The sequence below is a fragment of the Typopeltis vanoorti genome, chromosome 23 (assembly GCF_054136105.1).
Source record: "Typopeltis vanoorti isolate ZY-2024b chromosome 23, IOZ_Tvanoo_1.0, whole genome shotgun sequence".
In the NCBI taxonomy this organism is placed as follows: domain Eukaryota; kingdom Metazoa; phylum Arthropoda; class Arachnida; order Uropygi; family Thelyphonidae; genus Typopeltis; species Typopeltis vanoorti.
Genome location: NC_143571.1, coordinates 88,958,804 through 88,980,231, shown reverse-complemented (window position 1 = coordinate 88,980,231; position 21,428 = coordinate 88,958,804). Strand labels below are relative to the sequence as shown.

General features: G+C 36.8%; 1 protein-coding gene across 1 annotated transcript in view; it reads right to left on the bottom strand.

Annotated features, from left to right (window-relative positions):
- LOC150094046 (uncharacterized) overlaps nt 1–21,428 on the bottom strand; it is a 430,703-nt gene that overhangs the window by 148,690 nt on the left and 260,585 nt on the right. Inside the window, exon 3 of the mRNA XM_090412574.1 lies at nt 6,719–7,030. Within this exon, the coding sequence (XP_090268700.1) occupies nt 6,719–7,030 (312 nt within the window). The remainder of the gene's footprint in view (nt 1–6,718; nt 7,031–21,428) is intronic.

Sequence of the window (21,428 nt, the reverse complement as noted above, 5' to 3'; positions counted from 1 at the left end):
AGCAAGGCGACGCGAAAAGGGGACGCACCTGATAATAGGCCACATTCGCAGCATTTACCCGACTCTTGACATCAGCCTCAACTTTGTTGTCTTCAGTCACGAAAGAACCCAACTACCTAAATACCTTCACCCTCTCAAGCTGTGCAGCTCCCTCTGGATCTTGAGCAGCATGGCGATTCATAAAAAGGTATTTTGTCTTCTCGGCATTTATTTTCAGGACAACTTCTTCTGCAGCTTCTTCAATAGCAGTAAGCAATGCCACCGCGTCGTCCCGTTGATACGCCATAACGTTCAGGTCGTCAGCGTAGCCAAGAATTCTAACTTGTACCCCCATGTCGACTTCACCTGCCACTTGCTGTGTGTTTCTAATTACTTTTTCCAACACTAGATTGAAGAGAATCAGAGAAAGCCCATCATCCTGCTTCACACCGGACTGTACTTGAAACGGGTCCGAAAGGTCACCTTCTGCTTTCACTCTTGCTCTCGAACCAGCTACGCACACCTGCGCCATTTTTCGGAGTTTTGGAGGAATTCCCAGCTCTTCTAACACCTGCCATATTTTTGGGCGTATCATTGAGTCATAGGCTTTAGAAAAGTCTATGAAAATATTATGAACTTCCCGGTTATATTCCCAGCACTTTTTAAAAACTTGGCGCGGCGTGAAGAGTTGGTCTATTGTAGAACGGTTCCTCCTGAAGCCCGTCTGGTAGTCACCAAGGCACTCTTCTGCATATGGTGTGAGGCGCATTTGCATGATGTTAGACAGCACCTTGTAGCTAGTCGACAGCAGTGCCCATATAGTTGCCGCATTGAGCCTTATCGCCTTTCTTATATACTGGGGTGATCAGCGACTCCTTCCACTCGTCCGGCAGCCGTTCTTCTTGCCAGATCATCAAGATGAGCCGGTGAAGCTGCTCCAGCAGGACGTCCCCACCATTCTTCAGGAGCTCCGCCGGTATGCAGTCCACTCCTGGAGTCATATTATTTTTCAGCACGCAGATAGCACGAGTAATCTCACTAAATGTCGGCTCTTCAATAAATGGTTCAGCAGTTTGATAAGGAGTATAATTCTCCGCTATTGACGTTCCAGTATGGAGATTCAGCAAGTTCGCAAAATATCTACACCACTGAGCGAGAGCATATTTTGAGTTTGTTAATAGATTTCTACTCTCATCTCTTATGGTTGCCGCTTGTGTCTGGGAACCTCGCATGGCTTTGATCGTCCGGTACATATCCGGACGGCCAATTATTCTTCACCCTATTTCTCTCTATACTAGCCACTTTCTCATTAAGATACTTCCGCTTTTCCCTGCGTAGACATGTATTCACCACTCTTCTCACCCTCTCATATGCAGCTTTCTTCCTGCTATCCGCTAGGTAGTTCAATAGTGCTTCCCTTTGTTTCGCTACAGCTTCTTCACACTGTCTATTAAACCATGCTTTTCTCCTCCTCCTTCTCTTTCCCACAGTTTTTATGGTGTCCCACATCCCATCCGGATCATCCTCTTCCTCCTGTAACTCCCCCAAACGATTCTGCAACTCTAATTGGAAAGCCCGCTTGCCTTCCGCTGTTTTCAACTTGTCCAGGTCCCATGCCGATCGTATGGTAGGACACGCGGGCTTCTGAACTGCAAATCTATGCCTGAAATCGTAGGCTACCAGATAGTGGTCGCTATCTCCATCTGCTCCTCTGAAACTTCTCCCATCCGAGATGGAGCTGTGGTGACGTCGATACACTAGTACATGGTCTATTTGGTTCTCCAAGTCTGTTTGTGGACGTCTTTATGCGCAAACATAGTGCCCTTTACAAAGCATCCCGTAGCGGCGGCAAAACTCGCAAGTCGAATCCCGTTATCATTGCACTCCTCATGTAGGCTCTCACTACCCACGAAAGGGCGCCACACACGTTCTCTCCCCAGCTTCGCGTTGAAATCTCCCACCACTAGCTTGATGTCACAGGAAGGTAGATTATTACAAGTACGCTCAAGCACTTCGTAGAAACAATCTTTAGCTTCCTCCGAGCTCTCTTCAGTAGGCGCATAACAGTTTACGATATACACATTTTGAAAATGTCCCTTAACTCTAATAGTATACAGCCGATTGTTCACAGGTTTAAAATTTAAAATATTACACAAAAATTATCACTAACTAAAAACGTAGTTCCGAGGACTCTTCGTTCTCTGTCGTCACTACTATAGTATAGCGTGTACCCCTGATTGCTGGTCGAGCTCCCAAAACGATTAATAATCATAGTCGCAAAGGCGTCCGAAATTCCAAGGCTTCTGTGGTGCTTGTTTCGTAACCAATATGGTTTTTACAGGAAGGGTGCTTGGCCCCTCGCTAAAGAGGGGCCAATTAGAGCACTAATTTTAATAAAAACAATTTGATGTAAAAACATTGACAATGTGGTTTTATTTCTACCCGAAATTCACAAAATACCTTTTTCGCACTGCGGCTCTAATATTTTGATCACCCACTATAAATATAGTCACACTTTTGGTAAAGTGTGGTCTGGTGGACCCAGCACAATTTACACCTCTGCACACTGAACTTGCTTGCGAGTATCGGGTTACGGGAAGGAAAGTTATAGTGAGGCATGACTCATTATCACGCATTGTTAAAAAGTTATAGTCAATTTAAAATCTTTGGGGATTTGTGACACCCCACCTTACTAACGCCTTATTAGTCATTTTTAGCACTCAAAATCCAAATTTTCCAGCACGATCACTACGTGTGTGTGTGGGGGGGAAGGGTATGAGCGCGCACGTGCTAATCGTTCAATCCTTTAGTCCGCTAGACTCTTTTGGTGGTCTCATTCTGTTTGTGATTTAACCTGGTCGTGTGCTGAACTTGCTAATAATTCCAAAGGAGTGATGAAAAGTTCTGCAAGATTGTAAGGAATTTGGTCCCATTTAAAATTTTAGCAACAGGCTGCTAAATATTCAACAAAGAGAAGTCACGTGACAAGATTTTAAGGCAAGCTGGAAGTTGCAATCTAGATTTCAAAGTCGGTGCAGCAAATTTATGCTAAATTGTGAGCGCCTCGTCAAATCAAATTATTTGAGAGCCTGCAAGGCAGGATCCATTGGAGTGAAATTATCAAGGCGATAATTGAGTTTATTCGCTGGCAAGTAGATGAAAACTTAATCTGAGTGTTAACAACTACTCTCTCGTCCCAATCTTCGTGAAAAATTCACGCTCTCTCTCGTATACTAATTGCAAATCCTAATTTAGATTAGCGTGCGTCAGAAATATAGGATAACTGCAATCAGCGGCCGAAGGAACATGTTCTGGGAGAAGTTGGTCCCTGTAAGCCGATATCAGATAGATCGGCTGCATTCAAAACACATCTTTGACGATTAAATTTAAGTGGGAAGGAGTTACGCACAAAAGTTTGTCTTAAAACTGCGCTTATTCTATTTTACAAGTAATTGCGTTTGCCATCAGACTGAAACAAAGCGAAATCCGAGGTCTAAATTGGAAATCTCCAACTTTCCATTTGAAATTCCGCACAATCAATTTCAGTCCTCTATTAAGGTTTCCCCTTTAATATGTGTTTCAAAATAAACTATTTGAATCCTATTTGTTTGTTTATTTTTATTAATTACATTACCTTTTTTTTTGTATGATCGTTTCTGAGTTGTGAAAAAAAAATATCCTCATTAAATGAGTGTCCCCTAGCGTATTCAGAGTCTAACCGGTATAATACAAATGGAAATACAGAACCGCTTTCTAACTGAGGGTGAGTTAGCGGGTGTCATACGACACCGATAGTTTTAGTTCCGGCAGAAAAAAAGACAAACTACACAGTCAGTGAAAACACCCATTTTCAGTTAACAGACATAATTTACTGACCTCAGAATCTTAACTGTTTGTACCTTAATCTGGATTAAACAAAACATTGCGAATTTCCTCAGTAATATGAAATACCCTTTACTATTTCAAGAAGTATTTTTACCCCTGGAAAGAAAACCAGAAGATCATCCAAAGCAAATTCTGGAAAATAACGTAAATGAGAACTTTTTTGTCTCCAAAACATTCCTCGTGCTAACATTTTCTACCAAAATAAGTTTTTTTAAATTATTTAAAATCTAAATTAAACTCAGCGACTATTAATCGTATAGTTAAGCATCTATTTGAACGAACGGAATTCCTTAACCTTTCATCATATTATCGATCGGTTCAAAGGGTTGTCAGATGAGTGCTTCGTGCCAGGTCATTAATGTCTTTCCGACCTTCTTTAAACTGTTTTTATACCGGTCGTAAACTCGCTTGCTCGTTACATTACTTGATCTTCATAGGTTTGCTACAACGTTCCAAGTTTCTCGCTTGCAAACGGATGTCTTTTTGGAACAGTCTCCAGTTTTGGACAGAATTTAATGTTAACTCTTTATTCTTAATAAATATCATAGATTCCAGCAGCTGACGAACTTAAATTAATTGCGAAACACATCAATACCCCTTCCTACATAGGTGGCAGCATTCAAATGTGAACTGAGGTTCATACCACACCGCATACGTGTTGATTTAACCATTGCAAAACGAATAATGGTATATGACGTTATTAAGTCATGCATTTCCTGTAATAGAATTTTTTCAGTCAAGATGGATATAATGAAAAATTCTGGATCTTTTTTTTTTTTTTCTTGAAATCAATATGTAACGGATTAGGCAATCCTGATTTACCACAGTTCTAAAATGGAACCTGTGATAAGCAGCTCATCATTGTACGAGAGACGTCCAGAAAGTAATCCGTTTAGAAATATTTTCACGGCAGCGCTGCGATCGCAATGGTGCGCATGCGTGCTGAGTTTGTTGATTCCTTAGCAAGGCGTTGGTGCCATTTTCAGACATTCTCGCAGTGCGAACGCTTCTTGGTGTGTGTTTATAATATCTAAGAAAATCGAATCGCACGCCGCATGTGAAATTAGGTCAGTTATCCGTTTCTTGAATGTGATCCAGAATAAACGACGTGGCATGCTTACCAGGGGCGTTGTTTTGAATCATGATAACTCCCGCCCACACACGGCCCTCGTAACACAACTTCTCGCCACCTTCGGCTAGGAACAATTCCATAATCCCCCATATAGTCCTGACCTTGCGCCAAGGGACTTTCACCTGTTCAAACATCTGAAATTTTTCCTTGGTAGCCGGCGATTTCAAGACTCGACGAGGTCAAAGAAGCAGTCAATACGTGGTTTGAATCATAGGCGGCAACCTTCTTCGACGAAGGTATACAACTCTTGGTGCCCAGTTATGATAAGTACCTGAACAAATGGCGGAAATTATGTAGAAAAATAATAAAAGATGTATACTTTAATTTCCAATAAATTTTTTTTTTGTAAGTATATTTTTGTTTCTCTTACAGCCCATCGGAACTTACTTTCTGGACGTCCCTCGTACCTTCGAGAGCTGAATCCTTTGTAACTTTGTTGGTTTCGACAGTACCTTTAGTTGGGAGGACTTATTTGCATCTTGGACAAGAAGAACCTTCATCAGGACTTTTCAGCTGATGATGAGTTACTGGCTCTCATACGAATGTGACCGGGTTTTTCATCCCCCAATTGTTAGCCATAATACAAAATGCAGATAGAATTAACACCCTGTGAGAACATTTAAACAGACTTCAAAGAAGTCCAGGTAACATTTCTATGACAGGCTTTCAGACTAACAAAAGGAAATTAGATTGGGAAATGAGGTGCTGTTATTATGATATTTTCTTCCTATTGTAGTATAAACGTTTATTATAATTTATTACGATATTAAGTGTGGAGTTCGAAACATGAGTGGTTACATTGCAAATGCAATACGTATATAAACAGTTATTTATTTTGGACTGCGTATCTCTTCATTTCTTTTGGCAAAGCAATTTTACCCTGACATCAGCTTCGTGCTGTCATAACAGTTCGTTGGTTGGAATTACGTAAACGCAACTGGGGATGTGAGACCAGAAAATTATGACAGATGTGTGTGTGTGTGTGTGTGTGTGTGTGTGTGTGTGTGTGTGTGTGTGTGTGTGTGTGTGTGTGTGTGTGTGTGTGTGTGTGTGTGTGTGTGTGTGTGTGTGTTCCTGGATATAAAATAAGTGATTCATTATGGATTTAAAATCTCCAATTGGTATCCAGTGCATTTTTATATAATACCAGTGGAATTTCTGTACTTGCATCAATGGAATTAACATATTGAGCGGCCGTTTACTTTTTTTTACCATTTAAGTTAACTGTTAAAGAGATTTTAGTCCAATTTATTTTCATCTTGGGAGTAAATCATTTAAAGAAGTCCTGTAGATAAATAAAAGCAAGATGGATTGACAGATATCCTCGTCAAAACACCCTGTATTTCTTTTATATATTACACGTTTAATTATTATTAAAAAGGTACGAATTTGCAAAAGCAACTTGGGGAAAGCCTCTTTTGTTTTCTTCAATAAAATGCGGCATTTGAATTTATATCTTTGGCACCAAATGATAAGTGAACGTAACAACGTCAAGAGCAGCTTAGAAATAGAGAAACGTTAGCGACTGCGATTCTTAAAATCATAAGAAATACGGCACAAGCCCACTTAACTGAAGGGCACTCCATCACTTTCACATCGAAATCAGGGTAGGATGACTGCATAACACTTGGAGACAGTTCACGGGGCTCCTTGAAAGACAAACGGTGTTGTTTGTTTAGTGAAAAGGAGATCTAACAAGTGCGCAATGAGAAAGTGTCTTACCTGAATAATAATCTATCCTCTGCTGCTGTCTGTAGCCGGTGCCAGGGATTTCCAAGAGACACTGAAATATCGTGACTCCGCTAGAGGACAACTCAGACCTTCGGAATGTTCTCTTCAGGTGAATGTCGTACGTGGAGTTGATCTTGCAAGTTTCTGTATTAGCATCTTTCTGGGCGACGGGATTTGATGACAAATTCGGCACGACAAATAAGGTTAGGTTCGGCTTCGGAAACATTCCGCTTGCCGAACACATCACTCGCACTCCTATCGGGGGCATTTCCGTATAATTTATGTGGAAGTATTTCGCAGGAACTGAAAAGAAACAAAAAAAAACATATTTTTTATTAAATTCGGCAACCAAGACCGCCTGATAAATCATCGATGTATTTACTGTAGTTGTAGAAGTTTCAATTTTAAATCACTTTTGTTTGCAGATGGGCGAAATTATCACAACTGACTTCGAATGTGTAACGGAGAGGACGAACGTCGCCCCGAGAAGAGAGTTGTCGTGTACCTTGATTCCTTCCGAAACAAATAGATCCGAAAGTAAACAAAGTCACGGATCGCGACAGCGAAGACCTCAGGAATTTAATTATATATCCGGGCGAGTGGAGAAAGAGGATGAAGAAAGAAATTGTCACAGTTTATCAAAGCAGTTAGAGATCGCAGAATTCCACGCCTTCGCCGTACATCCGAATCGTACGTAGATGCGAGATTATTTCTACGTTGAAGTCTGTGTATTGAGAAAGACAGTCTTCGGTTTAATTGAAGAAGGAGGCATGAGAGAGAGAGAGAGAGAGAGAGAGAGAGAGAGAGCGGAAACGAAAAAGAAGGGAGAAATGCGAAGAAGAATGTAACAATAAATCTGGTTACGTCATCCAGTGGAATATCGTTTTTCCTTGGTGCTCCAAATCGTCTTCGTGCAGTTGAACTTATTTAAATGACTTAAAGTCAGAGTTTCCCGTTCGTACTATTATATTTCATACATAAAATAGGAAAATAAGAAAGTTCAATTAATTTCTCTCAGTGTGCATGAATCCGACTATTAATAAACTAAATTTTAAGTAATTAAGAAAGTTTTGTAGACTACGGCTGAAGTATAACAATAGAAAAAATACCCTGAGTACAAATGAGCCAATAATTGGCTCAGGAAGACCTTAGAGTTATTTAAATTGTTCCGTTGTGAGCAGATTACGTATTTTTAGCGATTCAGTAACCATCAAAAAAGAAGGAATTCTTGGAGGGGAAAGCTGTTCTATCGTAAAGGTGATATCCCTCAGGATGATATATCGCTACGGAGCTACACAAAAGCAAGAAGTAACACGTGCCTTTGAAGTTATACATCATCGGCATTTGCAAGTCACTCAGGTTTTTTTTTTCGAAACTGGAGCACTCCCAGGCTCCAGTTTCGAAATCATTCCGAACCCCTGCCAATAAAAACATAATTCTTACCCATCCGAAATAATAAATACGAGTTTGAATTCCCCACAGTGCGTCAGACGTTGATGAAACATTACGCGTTTCATTCCAATATTTACGAAGCCTCTTAAAGTGTAACAAAGAAGAGGGAATGGGAGGGATGTTAGCGTATATTGTAAACTTGTAAATATTTCACAGCACATCCAACACCGAATTTGGCTGTTCTTGCCACCGTTGAATTTGAGATAAGAAAAGTTGAAGCATCCTCCCATGATTAATTTTTAGTTAGAGCCTTTAGAGACATCGCTAGTTTCGCCCAGTGTAACTTATGTGCTGTATTTTTTATATTATACACTCTGTTACAATTCCTCTTTCTCCACGTGATATACGAGAGAATAAGACAGCAACGGAAGCCTTCTGTACACATCACCTGGGAGAAATTTGTTTCCCGTCTGCAAACGTACACGAGCAGGTAGTTCAGTGATGCAACCGTAGTCTGAGATGAATGGAAAATTGTTTCTTTATGCCATGCATATCTCTTGAGTTTCTCTGTAAAATGTGGATATAAACCTGACTGGACGCATTCTTTGTCTTCTCTACTCTTTACTTAAAATTCATTAGCGCCTACAGTTTTAGATTAACAGAATTAGAATCTACACGCACGCAAGTCATATTTTATCCATTGTTTTTTTTTTTTACGCTACTTCACCCTAAGTAGATTTCAATGTCTTTAATGCCCACAAAGAATTCATTACGTTAGTTGCAGATAGCAGAATATCTTTCATTACTCACAAACCAGCCACAGCACATTTCATTATCATATTTGAATCACCGCAGTCTATTTCATTATGCTGACCGTAATCCAATATGATTACATTTCAAAGATAAGAAAATTAGGGGAAGGATTATATTTCACTATTACGTTAATCACGAGTCGAGCAAATTTCATTGTTACGTTAGTCATGTCTCACAATTTCATTGTTATGTTTGTCAGGAGTCTGGTAAATTTCATTCTTAGCTTATTTGCGAGTCACAGTACATTTCGTTGTTAGCCTGGAGTCGCGTATTATTTTATTGTTGTTATTCAGCACTCGTGGTATTTTACATTCTTAGTCGGCAGTCGCTGTATATTTCGTTGTGACGTTAGCCAGGATTTGTGGAATGTTTCGTTGTTACTTAGGATTAGCGGTGTATTTCATTGTTACGTTAGTCAGAATTCAGCGTATATTTCATTTTTGCGTTGTCAGGAGTCGCGGAATGTTTCATTGTTATTTAGTGAGGACTGACGGTATATTTCATTGTTAGCCTATTATTATTATTATTATTATTATTATTATTATTATTATTATTATTATTACGTGACACCTCCAAAGAGTCAAAGGAGTCATCACCGGAGGACACTCTGCTCCAATCCGCTACACACATTTCATTAAGTTATTCGCGCGAGCTGCTGTAGATTTCATCGTTAAGACATTCGCACAGCGAGAATTAGTTCACCGATTAGCTCACCGAGTATATAATGCTTATCCCGTACTCAAGTTTATGAGTGGTTTAAGTGATTCCAAAGTGGTTGTGAGATGCTTGTGGACGACGAAAAGCCGGGTCGTCCAAAAACTGGACCTAGCGAAGTTATCTAAAAAAGTGCGTGCTTTCATGAAAGAAAACCGGAAATCGTTCGTGAGATTGATTGAAGATGAATTGGGGATTCCAAAATCAACTGTGCACAACATTTTGACCGAGAGTTTGGGCCTTCGTAAATTGAATTCGCGATTTGCGAAGTGGCGGCAGCTGGTCACTTTTGCACGATAATGCATCATCGTTCGAACATTGTGAGACAGCTTTTGAGCAAAAACCAAGTTTGTGTGTGTGTGTTAGATCACTCGCCGTATTCACCTAATTTAACACGCTGTGACTTCTTTCTCTTCCCCTGACCTCATTTGCCGATGAAAGGGAAGCGATACGACACCGTTGAAAACGTTCAAGCGGCAGTAACCACGACTCTCAACAGTATCCCACAAACCGATATAAAAATCTCATTTAATGAATTAATTGACCGCGCCAAACGCTGCATTGAAGCTGAGAGGGAGAGTGTATTGATTGAAATAAATGATTTGAATAATTATAATTGGCCTGTGTTTTGTTTTCTATCAAAAGTTCGGTTTATTTTTGGACAGAGGGTGTATATATAGAATGAAAGACGCTCTTAATTTCGAGTGTCGCTTATATTTCACCCTTGTTAAAACGTTTCCGTTACTGATTAGGGAAACAATCGGGAAAAATTGCCTGTCGTCCCCAAATTATTTCAATTTTCCCCTTCTTTCCGTGTAAGCGTAAAAGTTCGAAAAATTCAACGCTGCGTTCAACTGACCTATTTGTTTAACCTCGTTGAATGGATGCCAAGTCCATATTTCCCCAATAAGTAAAAGAAAACCAAAGTATCTCTGAAACATCTCGGGTTCGACTGGAACATTGGAATTTCGTAAATCATATTATCGCTAGGAAGACTTCTTAAATGCGGTCCATCTGCCGCTTTCCCATCAGTCCCATATACGGGCGAAAACCGCAGATGTAGGATCGGAAAATTTATTTCCTATAAATTTCCTTGCTCGTGCAAAACGAACGCACAGGCACAACACATACATCGCGAGTATTCAGAAGCGGGAGAAAATTGATGACATTTTTATTCACAAAGACAGCTAAACTCTAACACCTAAGCGGGCTTGTGCGAAAGGGTCGTTTTTATTGCGGTGTGTGTGTGTGTGAGGTGCAGATATTCAAATAAGAAGTGTACCTCCGCAGTCAAACATCCAGTAACAAATTACAGCCACAACTTGCCTGGCTAATGATCCTGAAATTCTCGTAGAGCAGAGATGCGGAAATAAAAGGCAAATTCTTAGAATGTTTGTGGACAGAACATGAGGCGAAAGTCTTCCGGTCATGTTTTATGACTTGGAAAATGAACTTTTTGTCCCAGTTTAGAAAGATGTCAGTTCTAAATGAAAATTCACCTAATTATTGATCTATTTACACATTTATTTCGTTTACGTATATATATAGCAGATTTCGTGAGTTTGTACCACTTTTACAGCTGGGCTTAATCTTTTGGTGAAGGTCAGTAATAATAATAATAATAATAATAATAATAATAATAATAATAATAATAATAATAACATACATACATTTTTCAACATCGATTGAGCTTCTTAAAATCAAATATGTTATATATGTAGAAAGTTTTTTACCTTGGGTATATATTATGTTAAAGATATCAAGCAAATTTATAAGCTAGGTTTTTTAATCCTTTTTTCCCAAGTACGCAAACAGACAAGTAAGTCAAGTTTGTGGCTGCACGTAGTGCAACACTAGGCAACTCGTGGTAAAGGTGGAGTAAGCTCTGATCACTTTTCTTAGAATTTTCCCCTAATGCAAAGCACATTTCCTTGCGGAAATATATGGTGCTAATCTTGACTTACTTGTCTGTTTGCTTACTTGGGAAAAAATGATTAAAAAACCAGCTTATAAAATTGATTGGTATCTTTAACATAATATATACCCAAGGTAAAAAACTTTCTATATCTTAATCTCGTCCTGAGATTTTTATTTAGGTCAAAGCACCTTGTGGCAACTTCTTTACTTAAAATATTTATAAGCTCTGTATTACTTCACCCTTGGCATTTTTTAGGTCTGGCTCCCACTGACGAGACCTCAATAAAGGTCGAAACCGGTCTGGGTAGTGACCATTACCTTAATGCATAGCAGCATACTTCTCCGCAAAGAAATGTGCTTTGCATTCGGGGAAAATTCTAAGGAAAGTGATCCGAGCTTGCACCACCTTTACCACGAGTTGCACTTCGTGCAGCCGCAAACTTGACTTACTTGTCTGTTTGCTTACTTGGGAAAAAGGATTAAAAACCTAGCTTATAAAATTGCTTGGTATATATATCTATATATATGTTACACACATACACATATATATATATACATATATACACACACATATATATATATATTCTCTACACACACACACACACACACACACATGTGTGTGTGTGTGTGTGTGTGTGTGTGTGTGTGTGTGTGTGTGTGTGTAGAGCCTCCATAGCTTAGTTGTGTTGTGACGTCTTTCTTCTTCGTTGTGTATTCTATTTTTGCCTGAATGCAGTATTCTGTCACGAGACAGTCAAGGCCTAATCTCTATATGGGTAATACGTATAAGAGTTAAAACAATAGGGGAGGTTATCGACTAGGTCGGTAATTCCCTAGTTCTTTCTGCTGATTGATTCCATTTTCGAACATAAAGAACATCTATATTGAACTGCGTCACTCCGTGTCCAAGGTTGTAAGAATAATGTTAAGGAAACAATCATCAGCATGTACAATGCTACAGTAACCTAAATAAGACAGAACGTTCCTTAGAGAAATTATCTTTAAGTTATATAGCAGTAGTGGTTCTCTAATTCTTCCTTACTTTCACATTAAATAGAGTTTCCGCTTAGGTCCGAACTGTTAGAATGAGCTGTGCAATGAAATGAACTCAGACAAGCACAAGATTCAAATTAAATAAAAACATTTAATACACTAACACATGAATTTACATTAATCAAAGAAGATCTAAACATAACTAAAATGATCATCAAATAAAGACGTTCTTATTAAGATAAAGCAACTTCACAGTAGAGTATACTCAGCACGGTGTTAAATTCTTAACGTATAGATTTCTACCCTTCTTAGAGTTATAAGTTTCTAAGCACAACCTTTAGACAAAGGTTATCTATTTAATATACTTCAATTGTCGACTCTGCTTAGCCGTTCAGGATATTCAAAGCGCATATCGCTAAATACACACCAAGGAATTCTAAAGTTCAATCAATCTCTTACAGTAATTCTTATTAAGTCAGTTTCTAACTTATATCACGTTCTCTTGGAACAAGCTTCAAGATATCACACGTTCAAACATGAACTGTCATTAAGGCAATACACTTCTTCTTTATTATAATTACATTCACAAAAGACATAGAAAGGATTTCCGTACAGGGACGGTTGATATACTTTGCCTATTATCACGTGTTCTGGAAAACATTTTCTTGTTTCTCAATAGCTTTCTCTCTTAGGTCACTTTAGTTCAATAGGATCCAGATTCACCATAACGATCTTGTTGGCTCGGGAATATATGCCTACTTCGCTCAAAAATGAATATCCTTCAGGTTTCCTTGGCAATCCCTGTCATGCCTCTCATCTTTCACATTTATAAGACGAGGGAAGAAGAAGAAGAATCAGGATACGAATAAGAGCCTGCGAAAGAGTAAGAGAAAAACAGAGAGCTCCCTTGTCTTTTCAATCCAGTTCTATCCTTCGCACCTTCTTTCTCCCCTTATTCAACAGCGCATGTCTCCTCCTCCTTTTTCGCGCTAAAATCTGCCTCGTGGAAGTTCGTTAGCTCGGCATAGTAACTAGCGCCAAAATGTGCTCTGGCGGATAACTTTAATTTCATAAAGCACTTCATTTCTGTTATACCGGCTATGTCGATGGCAATGGTTTACATAAATGGATTAAATTCCTAATTTCCATGCACAGTTCACATAGGATTTATACACTCTACAAAGAATTAGTACAGGATAAATAATTAACAACTATTAGAACTTACAATTATTTTACAATTATGGAATATACATTAGTAAGTGATTAATTTACTATTTGTCTGATGAGCAAATTTGGCTAAGGGAATGGTAGACTATGTTAAATCCTGAATGAAAGGAATTATAATTCCTTTCATTCAGAATTTAACAGTTGGTATAGACGAAGCCCTGGGTTTGATTCCCGTCAGTGACGTGAGGAACCTTTGTTTGTCTCTTTCGACTAAAGGCGAGTTAGCTGATCTCACACGGAGGTAGGGTTTTTCACCTGGAAACTCGGGTTTTTCGTCCCCCAGAACAGGCAAACCGGCCCCGTAAACACGACATAAGACACACCCGGAGGTATAGGGCTAACCACCTCATTCTCGAGGACGTCGTGGTTTCGAATCATAATAGGCCATGCCTAATACGTCCACTATATATATATATATATATATGAGGTTAACTTGGCGACATGATATTATCTGTGATTATCGGCTGTACTTTAAGAAAACGGAAATATTTCTCCTTACTAATTATTATTCTTATTAAAAGTCTGACGGAGTAATTTAAGTGATAATCTCGCATCACGCTTTGTCTTAATTCATTTAACCATGTTATTATTATTATTATTATTATTATTATTATTATTATTATTATTATTATTTTATTTACGTCCCTACCAACATCGATTATTAGTAAACCATCGTGTGTGTTAAGATATGAATTTTTTTTTTAAATTTTAAAATTATTATAATTTTAAATTTTGTGAAATTTGTAAAATTTCATCATTACAACAGTCGCATACCGAGAATTAGTTCACGGATTAGGTGACAATATACCAGTATGTATATATATATATATATATATATATATGGGAATAAATTTTTAACTTGGGTATATTGTATATTAGGATAACCAAGCAATTTTATATGATTGGTTATTTTAACTCCTAATCCCAAGTATGTTTGCATACTTGGGATTATAACCAATAATATAAAATAACCAATCATATAAAATTTTATATGATTGGTTATCCTAATATACAATATACCCAAGTTAAAAATTTATTCCCACATATATATATATATATATATATATATATATATATATATATATATATATATATATATATATATATATATATATACATACTGGTATATTGTCACCTAATCCGTGAACTAATTCTCGGTTTGCGACTGTTGTAATGATGAAATTTTATATATATATATATATATAAAATATATATATATATATTTATATATATATATATATATATATATATATATATATATATATATATATATATATATATATATATATATATATATATATATATATATATATGACAGAATGATCATTGACTCGGTTAACATACATATTTTTTAAAAGATTTTGAATGACTAGAACCGAGATTTAAGTAAAAAGATTTTAATATAAAAACACTACTAGTTTCGGCCTGTAATACAGCCTTCTTCAGGTAACATTATAAAAGAAAGAAAAAACACTAAACATTGAGGATTAAAAGACTATGAACAACATAGTCTCTATACATAACTAGCACGAAAACGTGTAGTTGTATTTGAAGCTGTTCTTTCGTTTGCAGCATTGTTGGGAGAGTGCGTGCCTGCTGCATCACATGAACGCCAGTACATGATTACAGCTAAATGACTATCTGAGAGGTTGTAGCTCAAGTTGTTATTTAGATGAACAGGGTTGAAGATGATTTCTCTAGATTCCACGATTTTTCTCTCTAGTTCGTCACTGCAACGGAAGATGTTAGTAGATTTTTCCCAGCAGACTTTGTGACTTTGATTATCATCATTAGGATTAGCCGAGAAAAGGATATGACTTGATAATGCACTGGCTCGCTGTCTCTTGTAAGTAATGTCCCTCATGTGTTCTTCCATACGCAATTCGACAGATATGTCTGTCTGCCCAAAGTAAGGAATACCACAATCACACAATATTTTATATACACCAGGGTATTTGAGTTGATGATGAAAATGTTTTAGGTGGCTAATTAAGGAACGGATCTCTGGAAGTGGAGTGAACAAGGTTCTGATATTGTATTTTCTTAGAACTTTTGCTAATTTATGTGAAACAGTACTTATGTAAGGAATAGATATATTGAATCTATTTGTTTCTTCTGAGTGATGTCTAGGAGGATTAAGAAGGAATTTGTCAATGATTTTCTTGGAATATCCATTAACTTCGAAAGAAGTTTTCAGATGGTTTATTTCTGTAAGTAGTTCATTTGGGTCATCAAGAAGAGAAAGGGCTCTATGTCCCAATGTGGAAATTATTCCTTATGAGGAGGGAAATGATGGGACTGACTGTGCAGATATCTGTTGGTATGTGTCGGCTTTCTATATATCGATATTTTGAGTTTACCAGAAGAGCGAGTGTTTGACATCGATGCTGCAAACGAAAGAACAGCTTTAAATACAACTACAACGTTTTCGTGCTATTTATGTATAGAGACTATGTTGTTCATAGTCTTTTATCCCTCAATATTTAGTGTTTTTTCTTTCTTTTATAATGTCACCTGAAGAAGGCTGTTACAGGCCGAAACTAGTAGTGTTTTTATATTAAAATCTTTTTACTTAAAGCTCGGTTCTAGTCATTCAAATCTTTAAAAAAAAAAATAAAAATAAAAAAAAAAAATATATATATATATATATATATATATATATATATATATTGACACGTGCCTATTTGTTTATTCATGCATGCTTTTCTTTAATCACGTCTCTCTTTCACTAATTCTTATTCACCTGTCAAAACTTCTTTTCCCTAAGGTGATAATTCAGTGTTGCCAGTTTTTTTTTTTTTTTACATCGTTTCCTTGCTGTATGCACAATTTTAATTCCGGTTGTATCGCAGGTAAGCTGCTTGTTTTGGGTTCGTTAATCACGTTGTTTATTATCAGACCATTTCTCCTGAAGTAATGAATCATGTCCCACTAAATGAGCAGCAATTGTAAAGAATATCACGCGACCTTATCATGCCCTGCAGAACGCAGCGGATCATTGCTGAAGTGGAAGCCAAACAAAAGAAACAAATGATGCTTTAAGATCAAATGCTAACGAAACATCCCACGGCATTCACAGAAGTAGAAACAAACATCTTTCCTCTAAGGACAAAAGAACTAACAACTGTTACATAAGAAGTGCCCTGGGGAAGCTTCTTTGCGAATACGTTTTAAATAAAACAATGGACTGTAGCTATTACCAGAGAAGAGCCAGTTCCTGCTAGAGAGAGAGAGAGAGAGAGAGAGAGAGAGAGAGGATGCTGCAAATTGCGCTTCCGACAGATAGCAACAAAGAAATGCTGTCATCTGGAAGAAGGTATTGTTTACTAGCAAAGAGATTATCCTTAAGAAGGAAAAAGGCAAAATATGCCAATCTGAGAATTCACAGCCACACTTTTAATGCATGCAACGTTCATTTTTCGATGAATTAACCAACAACATACAATTGACTTCGAGGAAATTAAACAAAATCAAGACATTCGTGACTAGATTGACCTTGACGTCTGTCAACGGTACCATTGCTCGTGCTAGGTGCGCTAAATTCAGAAGAGGTTGTGAAGAGAAACAAACTAGAAAATCAAATGTTGAGTATCGATAATGCAGGATTTAATTGCATTATTGCCTGACGATTGTGAAAGCTGCTAAGCAAGGAGTGCCACCGAAGCGGATCAAACACAACCAATCGTTTCCTTCTTCTTAGAAAATTATTACCTTACTAATTATTTTTTTTAAATAAAAACGAATTCATTTTAATGAAGCCCCTGTGTAGCCTTGTACAACATTTCTCATTCTGAAATACTCGACTGCCAAAAGAAAGGCCATTTTGGTTTGATTTTTGTCGCAGATCACGTTTAAGGGGTTTAAACTTGAGTTTAAACCCCTCAAATCAGAAACGAATATGTAACTTACACTATGTCATACAATACATATCAGTTACGGTTCAGGTCGCAAGATGGCAGAAGTTGCCTCTCTCAGACTTCTCAAAACCATCGACAGCCATTTATGACGACAAAGAGTGAAAATAGTTGGTTTTTGATTTCCGTGAAGTCAGTAAGAGATTAAACAGTTCTGCCTTAGGGAAATAAAATGCGTATAGGATTAATTTATTTATCTTCTTTTAAATTCAAAGAAATCTGGTATTATTATCAATAATTACATCAAAAATCTTATCTTCATTCTTTCAACCATACCGGAACATAAAAATGGGATTGCTATACCCATTTGTACTTGCATGTATTTCTCTACAATAATAATAATAATAATAATAATAATAATAATAATAATAATAATAATAATAATAATAATTGATATCGCAGTATCCAGTGATCACCACATTAACAACAAAGAACTGGGGAAAAATTACTAAATATCGAGATCTGGCAATCGAAGTTGGCCGGTTGTGGCTTAAACACAGCAAAGTCATCAGAATAGTTATCGGTGCACTTGGTGCAACTTCAAAGAAGCTATTCAACTATTTACACCAAATAAACATCGATGAAGTGATCCCATACGATCTACAAAAAACAGCATTACTTGGAACAGTCCATATTTTATTCTACGACACTACTTGACAGATTATTCTTAGATTCCTGGGTAGAATCTGAATTGTTCAGTATCACCAGTCAAATTGTTGTTTAAATATTTTATTTTGACTGTGTATTTGTCAAGGGAAAAACGTCATCATTTTCCGCCGTCTGTAATGTTATAATCATTGCATGTTTTCGTATTCGACGAGGTGAAGGTCGGTCGGTAATAAATGCGATCTATCGAATTATTTGGGAGCAGAGAAAAAAATCCCATACTATTAACCATTACATTGCCAAGTTTGGCTTTTTGCGTTTAATTCTGGAAATGGGACCATGTTATAATTAAACGGGAAGAGGCCTAAATGTGAACGCATTCATCGTAATTGATTAATATTGCAAGTTTGTGATTTCGGTCATTCGTGTTTTAATGCTGCATATTCAGCCAAATAATGGGTTGAATTGGCATTGCAATCAAGAGTGGTTACAGAGAGAATTCGGAACAATTCATAGGTAAAGGAAGTGATTGGTAAAAAAAAATGGACATGGATATATATTTACTTTTAGCTTAAGATCTGGTTGACTGAGTGGAAGATATTCAAAAACTTCAAAAATTTAGTGTTTTGCATATCCAGTAAAAGCTGACTTCGGTTACGATTTTAATTGGATATTTATAGTGGAAAAATTAGGTCAAAAGTCCACAGTTTCTAAACCGAAAACAGGTCAAGGTTCAATTATCGTAGTAATAAAAACACCTATCAGAATGATTTTATAAGAAAACGCCAGATAAGAATGCTCTTATGAAACTCGCATTTTTATTATTGCCTCGGATCATCTCCATTCGTTTTATTCAATGCTAATGATTCACTGTTTCTATAGATGCAACAAATATTATGTCGATTAGGTGTCCTGTAAACATTTTGGACAGAATCATGGACATTTACAATTTGTGATTTCGTTCAACCAAGCGTTTTCCCAATCTTTCGGGAGTTGTTGGGATCTCTCGCATCGAGATTTAATTATTAGTTCTATTCACATGGAAATAAATTGATATTCGAAGTTCACAATATCTGGCTTTTCCCTTTCATTACAAAAGTTTGCATCATCATCATCATCACATTGGAGACCTAATTTAAGCTGAATTCCAACACAAGGCTTTCGGTATGTTCCTAGCGGGGGTCTTCGTGGTCCGGTATGTGAGGGGATGGCGTTCAGACGGATAATTTGCTCCCAAGTGTAATTAACGCAGTCTGTTAGACGTGGTAGCATCAATCGCTTGACACTCATTATTTGACCGTGTCAGTGTTTGAGGCCCTGCGCAGGATTGGCAAACGAGTTTAGGAACTATGTGGAAGTCCATAGATAGTTCGTCAGTTGGGATTGAAGAAAATATCGAATAAGCAACGCCCGATGTTCAGGATGCTAACCAAACTGGCAGCGGCCTGCGCCAATGAAAAAACCAACTCGACTGTTATTGTTTGCCTTTCGAACAAACAGCTGAATAGAAATAATCTTTTCAGACGATGAAAGTTACAAATGATACGAACACATATGATTCAGGTTACCTGATATAAATCAAAACTTCTTCAATAATAATAATAATAATAATAATAATAATAATAATAATAATAATAATAATAATAATAATAACGTACGTTTTAGTCGTATTTTAAGTATTTATTTATGTTTTATAATTGAATAAGTTCTATTATTTTTGCTATTTTCGAAAATTATAATGGAAACAAGATTTCTCAACTCCCTGTTTGATCAAGGCCAAAGAGGACAATGGGGGTGCTGCAACTTTCGAAATATACATACATGCTGTAAGTACAGTATGTATGTATACGTGCTTGGATAAAATATCAAAATTATGGTAAAAATTTTAAAAAAAATTAAACATGAAAAAATATTGTTTATTATCGATAAAATTATATAGTTTAGTATAATTCAAAATTACTTAAAAATAAAATCCATTCCTTTAATTGTAATTAAAGGAATGGTTTTACAATATTTGGACATTACAATTAAAGGATTTAATTGTAATGTACAAATATTTAAAGAGACGGAGTAAACACGATAAGCACTACGAACACTCTACTACTGGCGCAAACTGCATATAAACAACAGTGGAACTGCGCGATAGACAGTGCCGCATTATGCTAATAGCTAGTATCTCACTGTGATGTGCATATGCTTGAGTGCGTAGCAATATGACACAGTGCTGCTAGCGTCCTTCGCCCTCCTAAGTGCTACAAGATGGATTTTTTTATTGTTTTTATGCAAACTAAGAGAATTGTATAGGATTGTTGATGATAAAATTGAATATTACAAGCAAATATAAATAAATTAATAAATATATTTTTATATCGAGAAAATTTGGGGGTGCTGCAATTCCGCAGTGCCTATGCACGAGCTACCCCTGACAGATAAAACTAAAACAATGGCATAACTCCAGTTAGAAGCAAAATAGTTATTAATAATAAAATAATAGAACAGATAAATACTTTCAGTTATCTTGGATGTGAAGTATCATATGAAGGAGAAAAAGACATAAAATTAAAAACTTCAAAATTTTTACATATTATAGGCCTGATAAATAGAACACTCAACTCAAATATAGCACAAAAAGAAACACCCTTGAAAATATACAATACTTTAGCAGTGCCCACATTATTATATGGCAATGAAATTTGGGCAATCAATAGAAGAAAAACTAAACAATTGTAAATAAAAATGGATAGAACAGGTAAACTGAATAGCCAACATCCGACGTCCTAAACAATTAATAAAATATAAACCAATTGAAAAGAAAGGCCGGGTAGACCTCAAAAAAAGGATATTAGATGGATAATGAGACTGGTACAGATCAATATGGTCTATCTAAGTAATTAGCGTTATGATGATGATCCCAGTTCCTCTAAACTGATTCCTCACGTGTTCCTGATAATTAAGAAGCGATATACACATCACGTGGTAATATAGATATTCTTCAATCTTGTGTAAAAATAATCCTGACTAACCTAGCGATTACAGACTCGTCAATGGCGATAGTTAATGCAGTTAGGTAGTAGTGCATATAAGCAACTTTGCTGTTGTTGGAGAAGGGAATGAAATAAATTAAG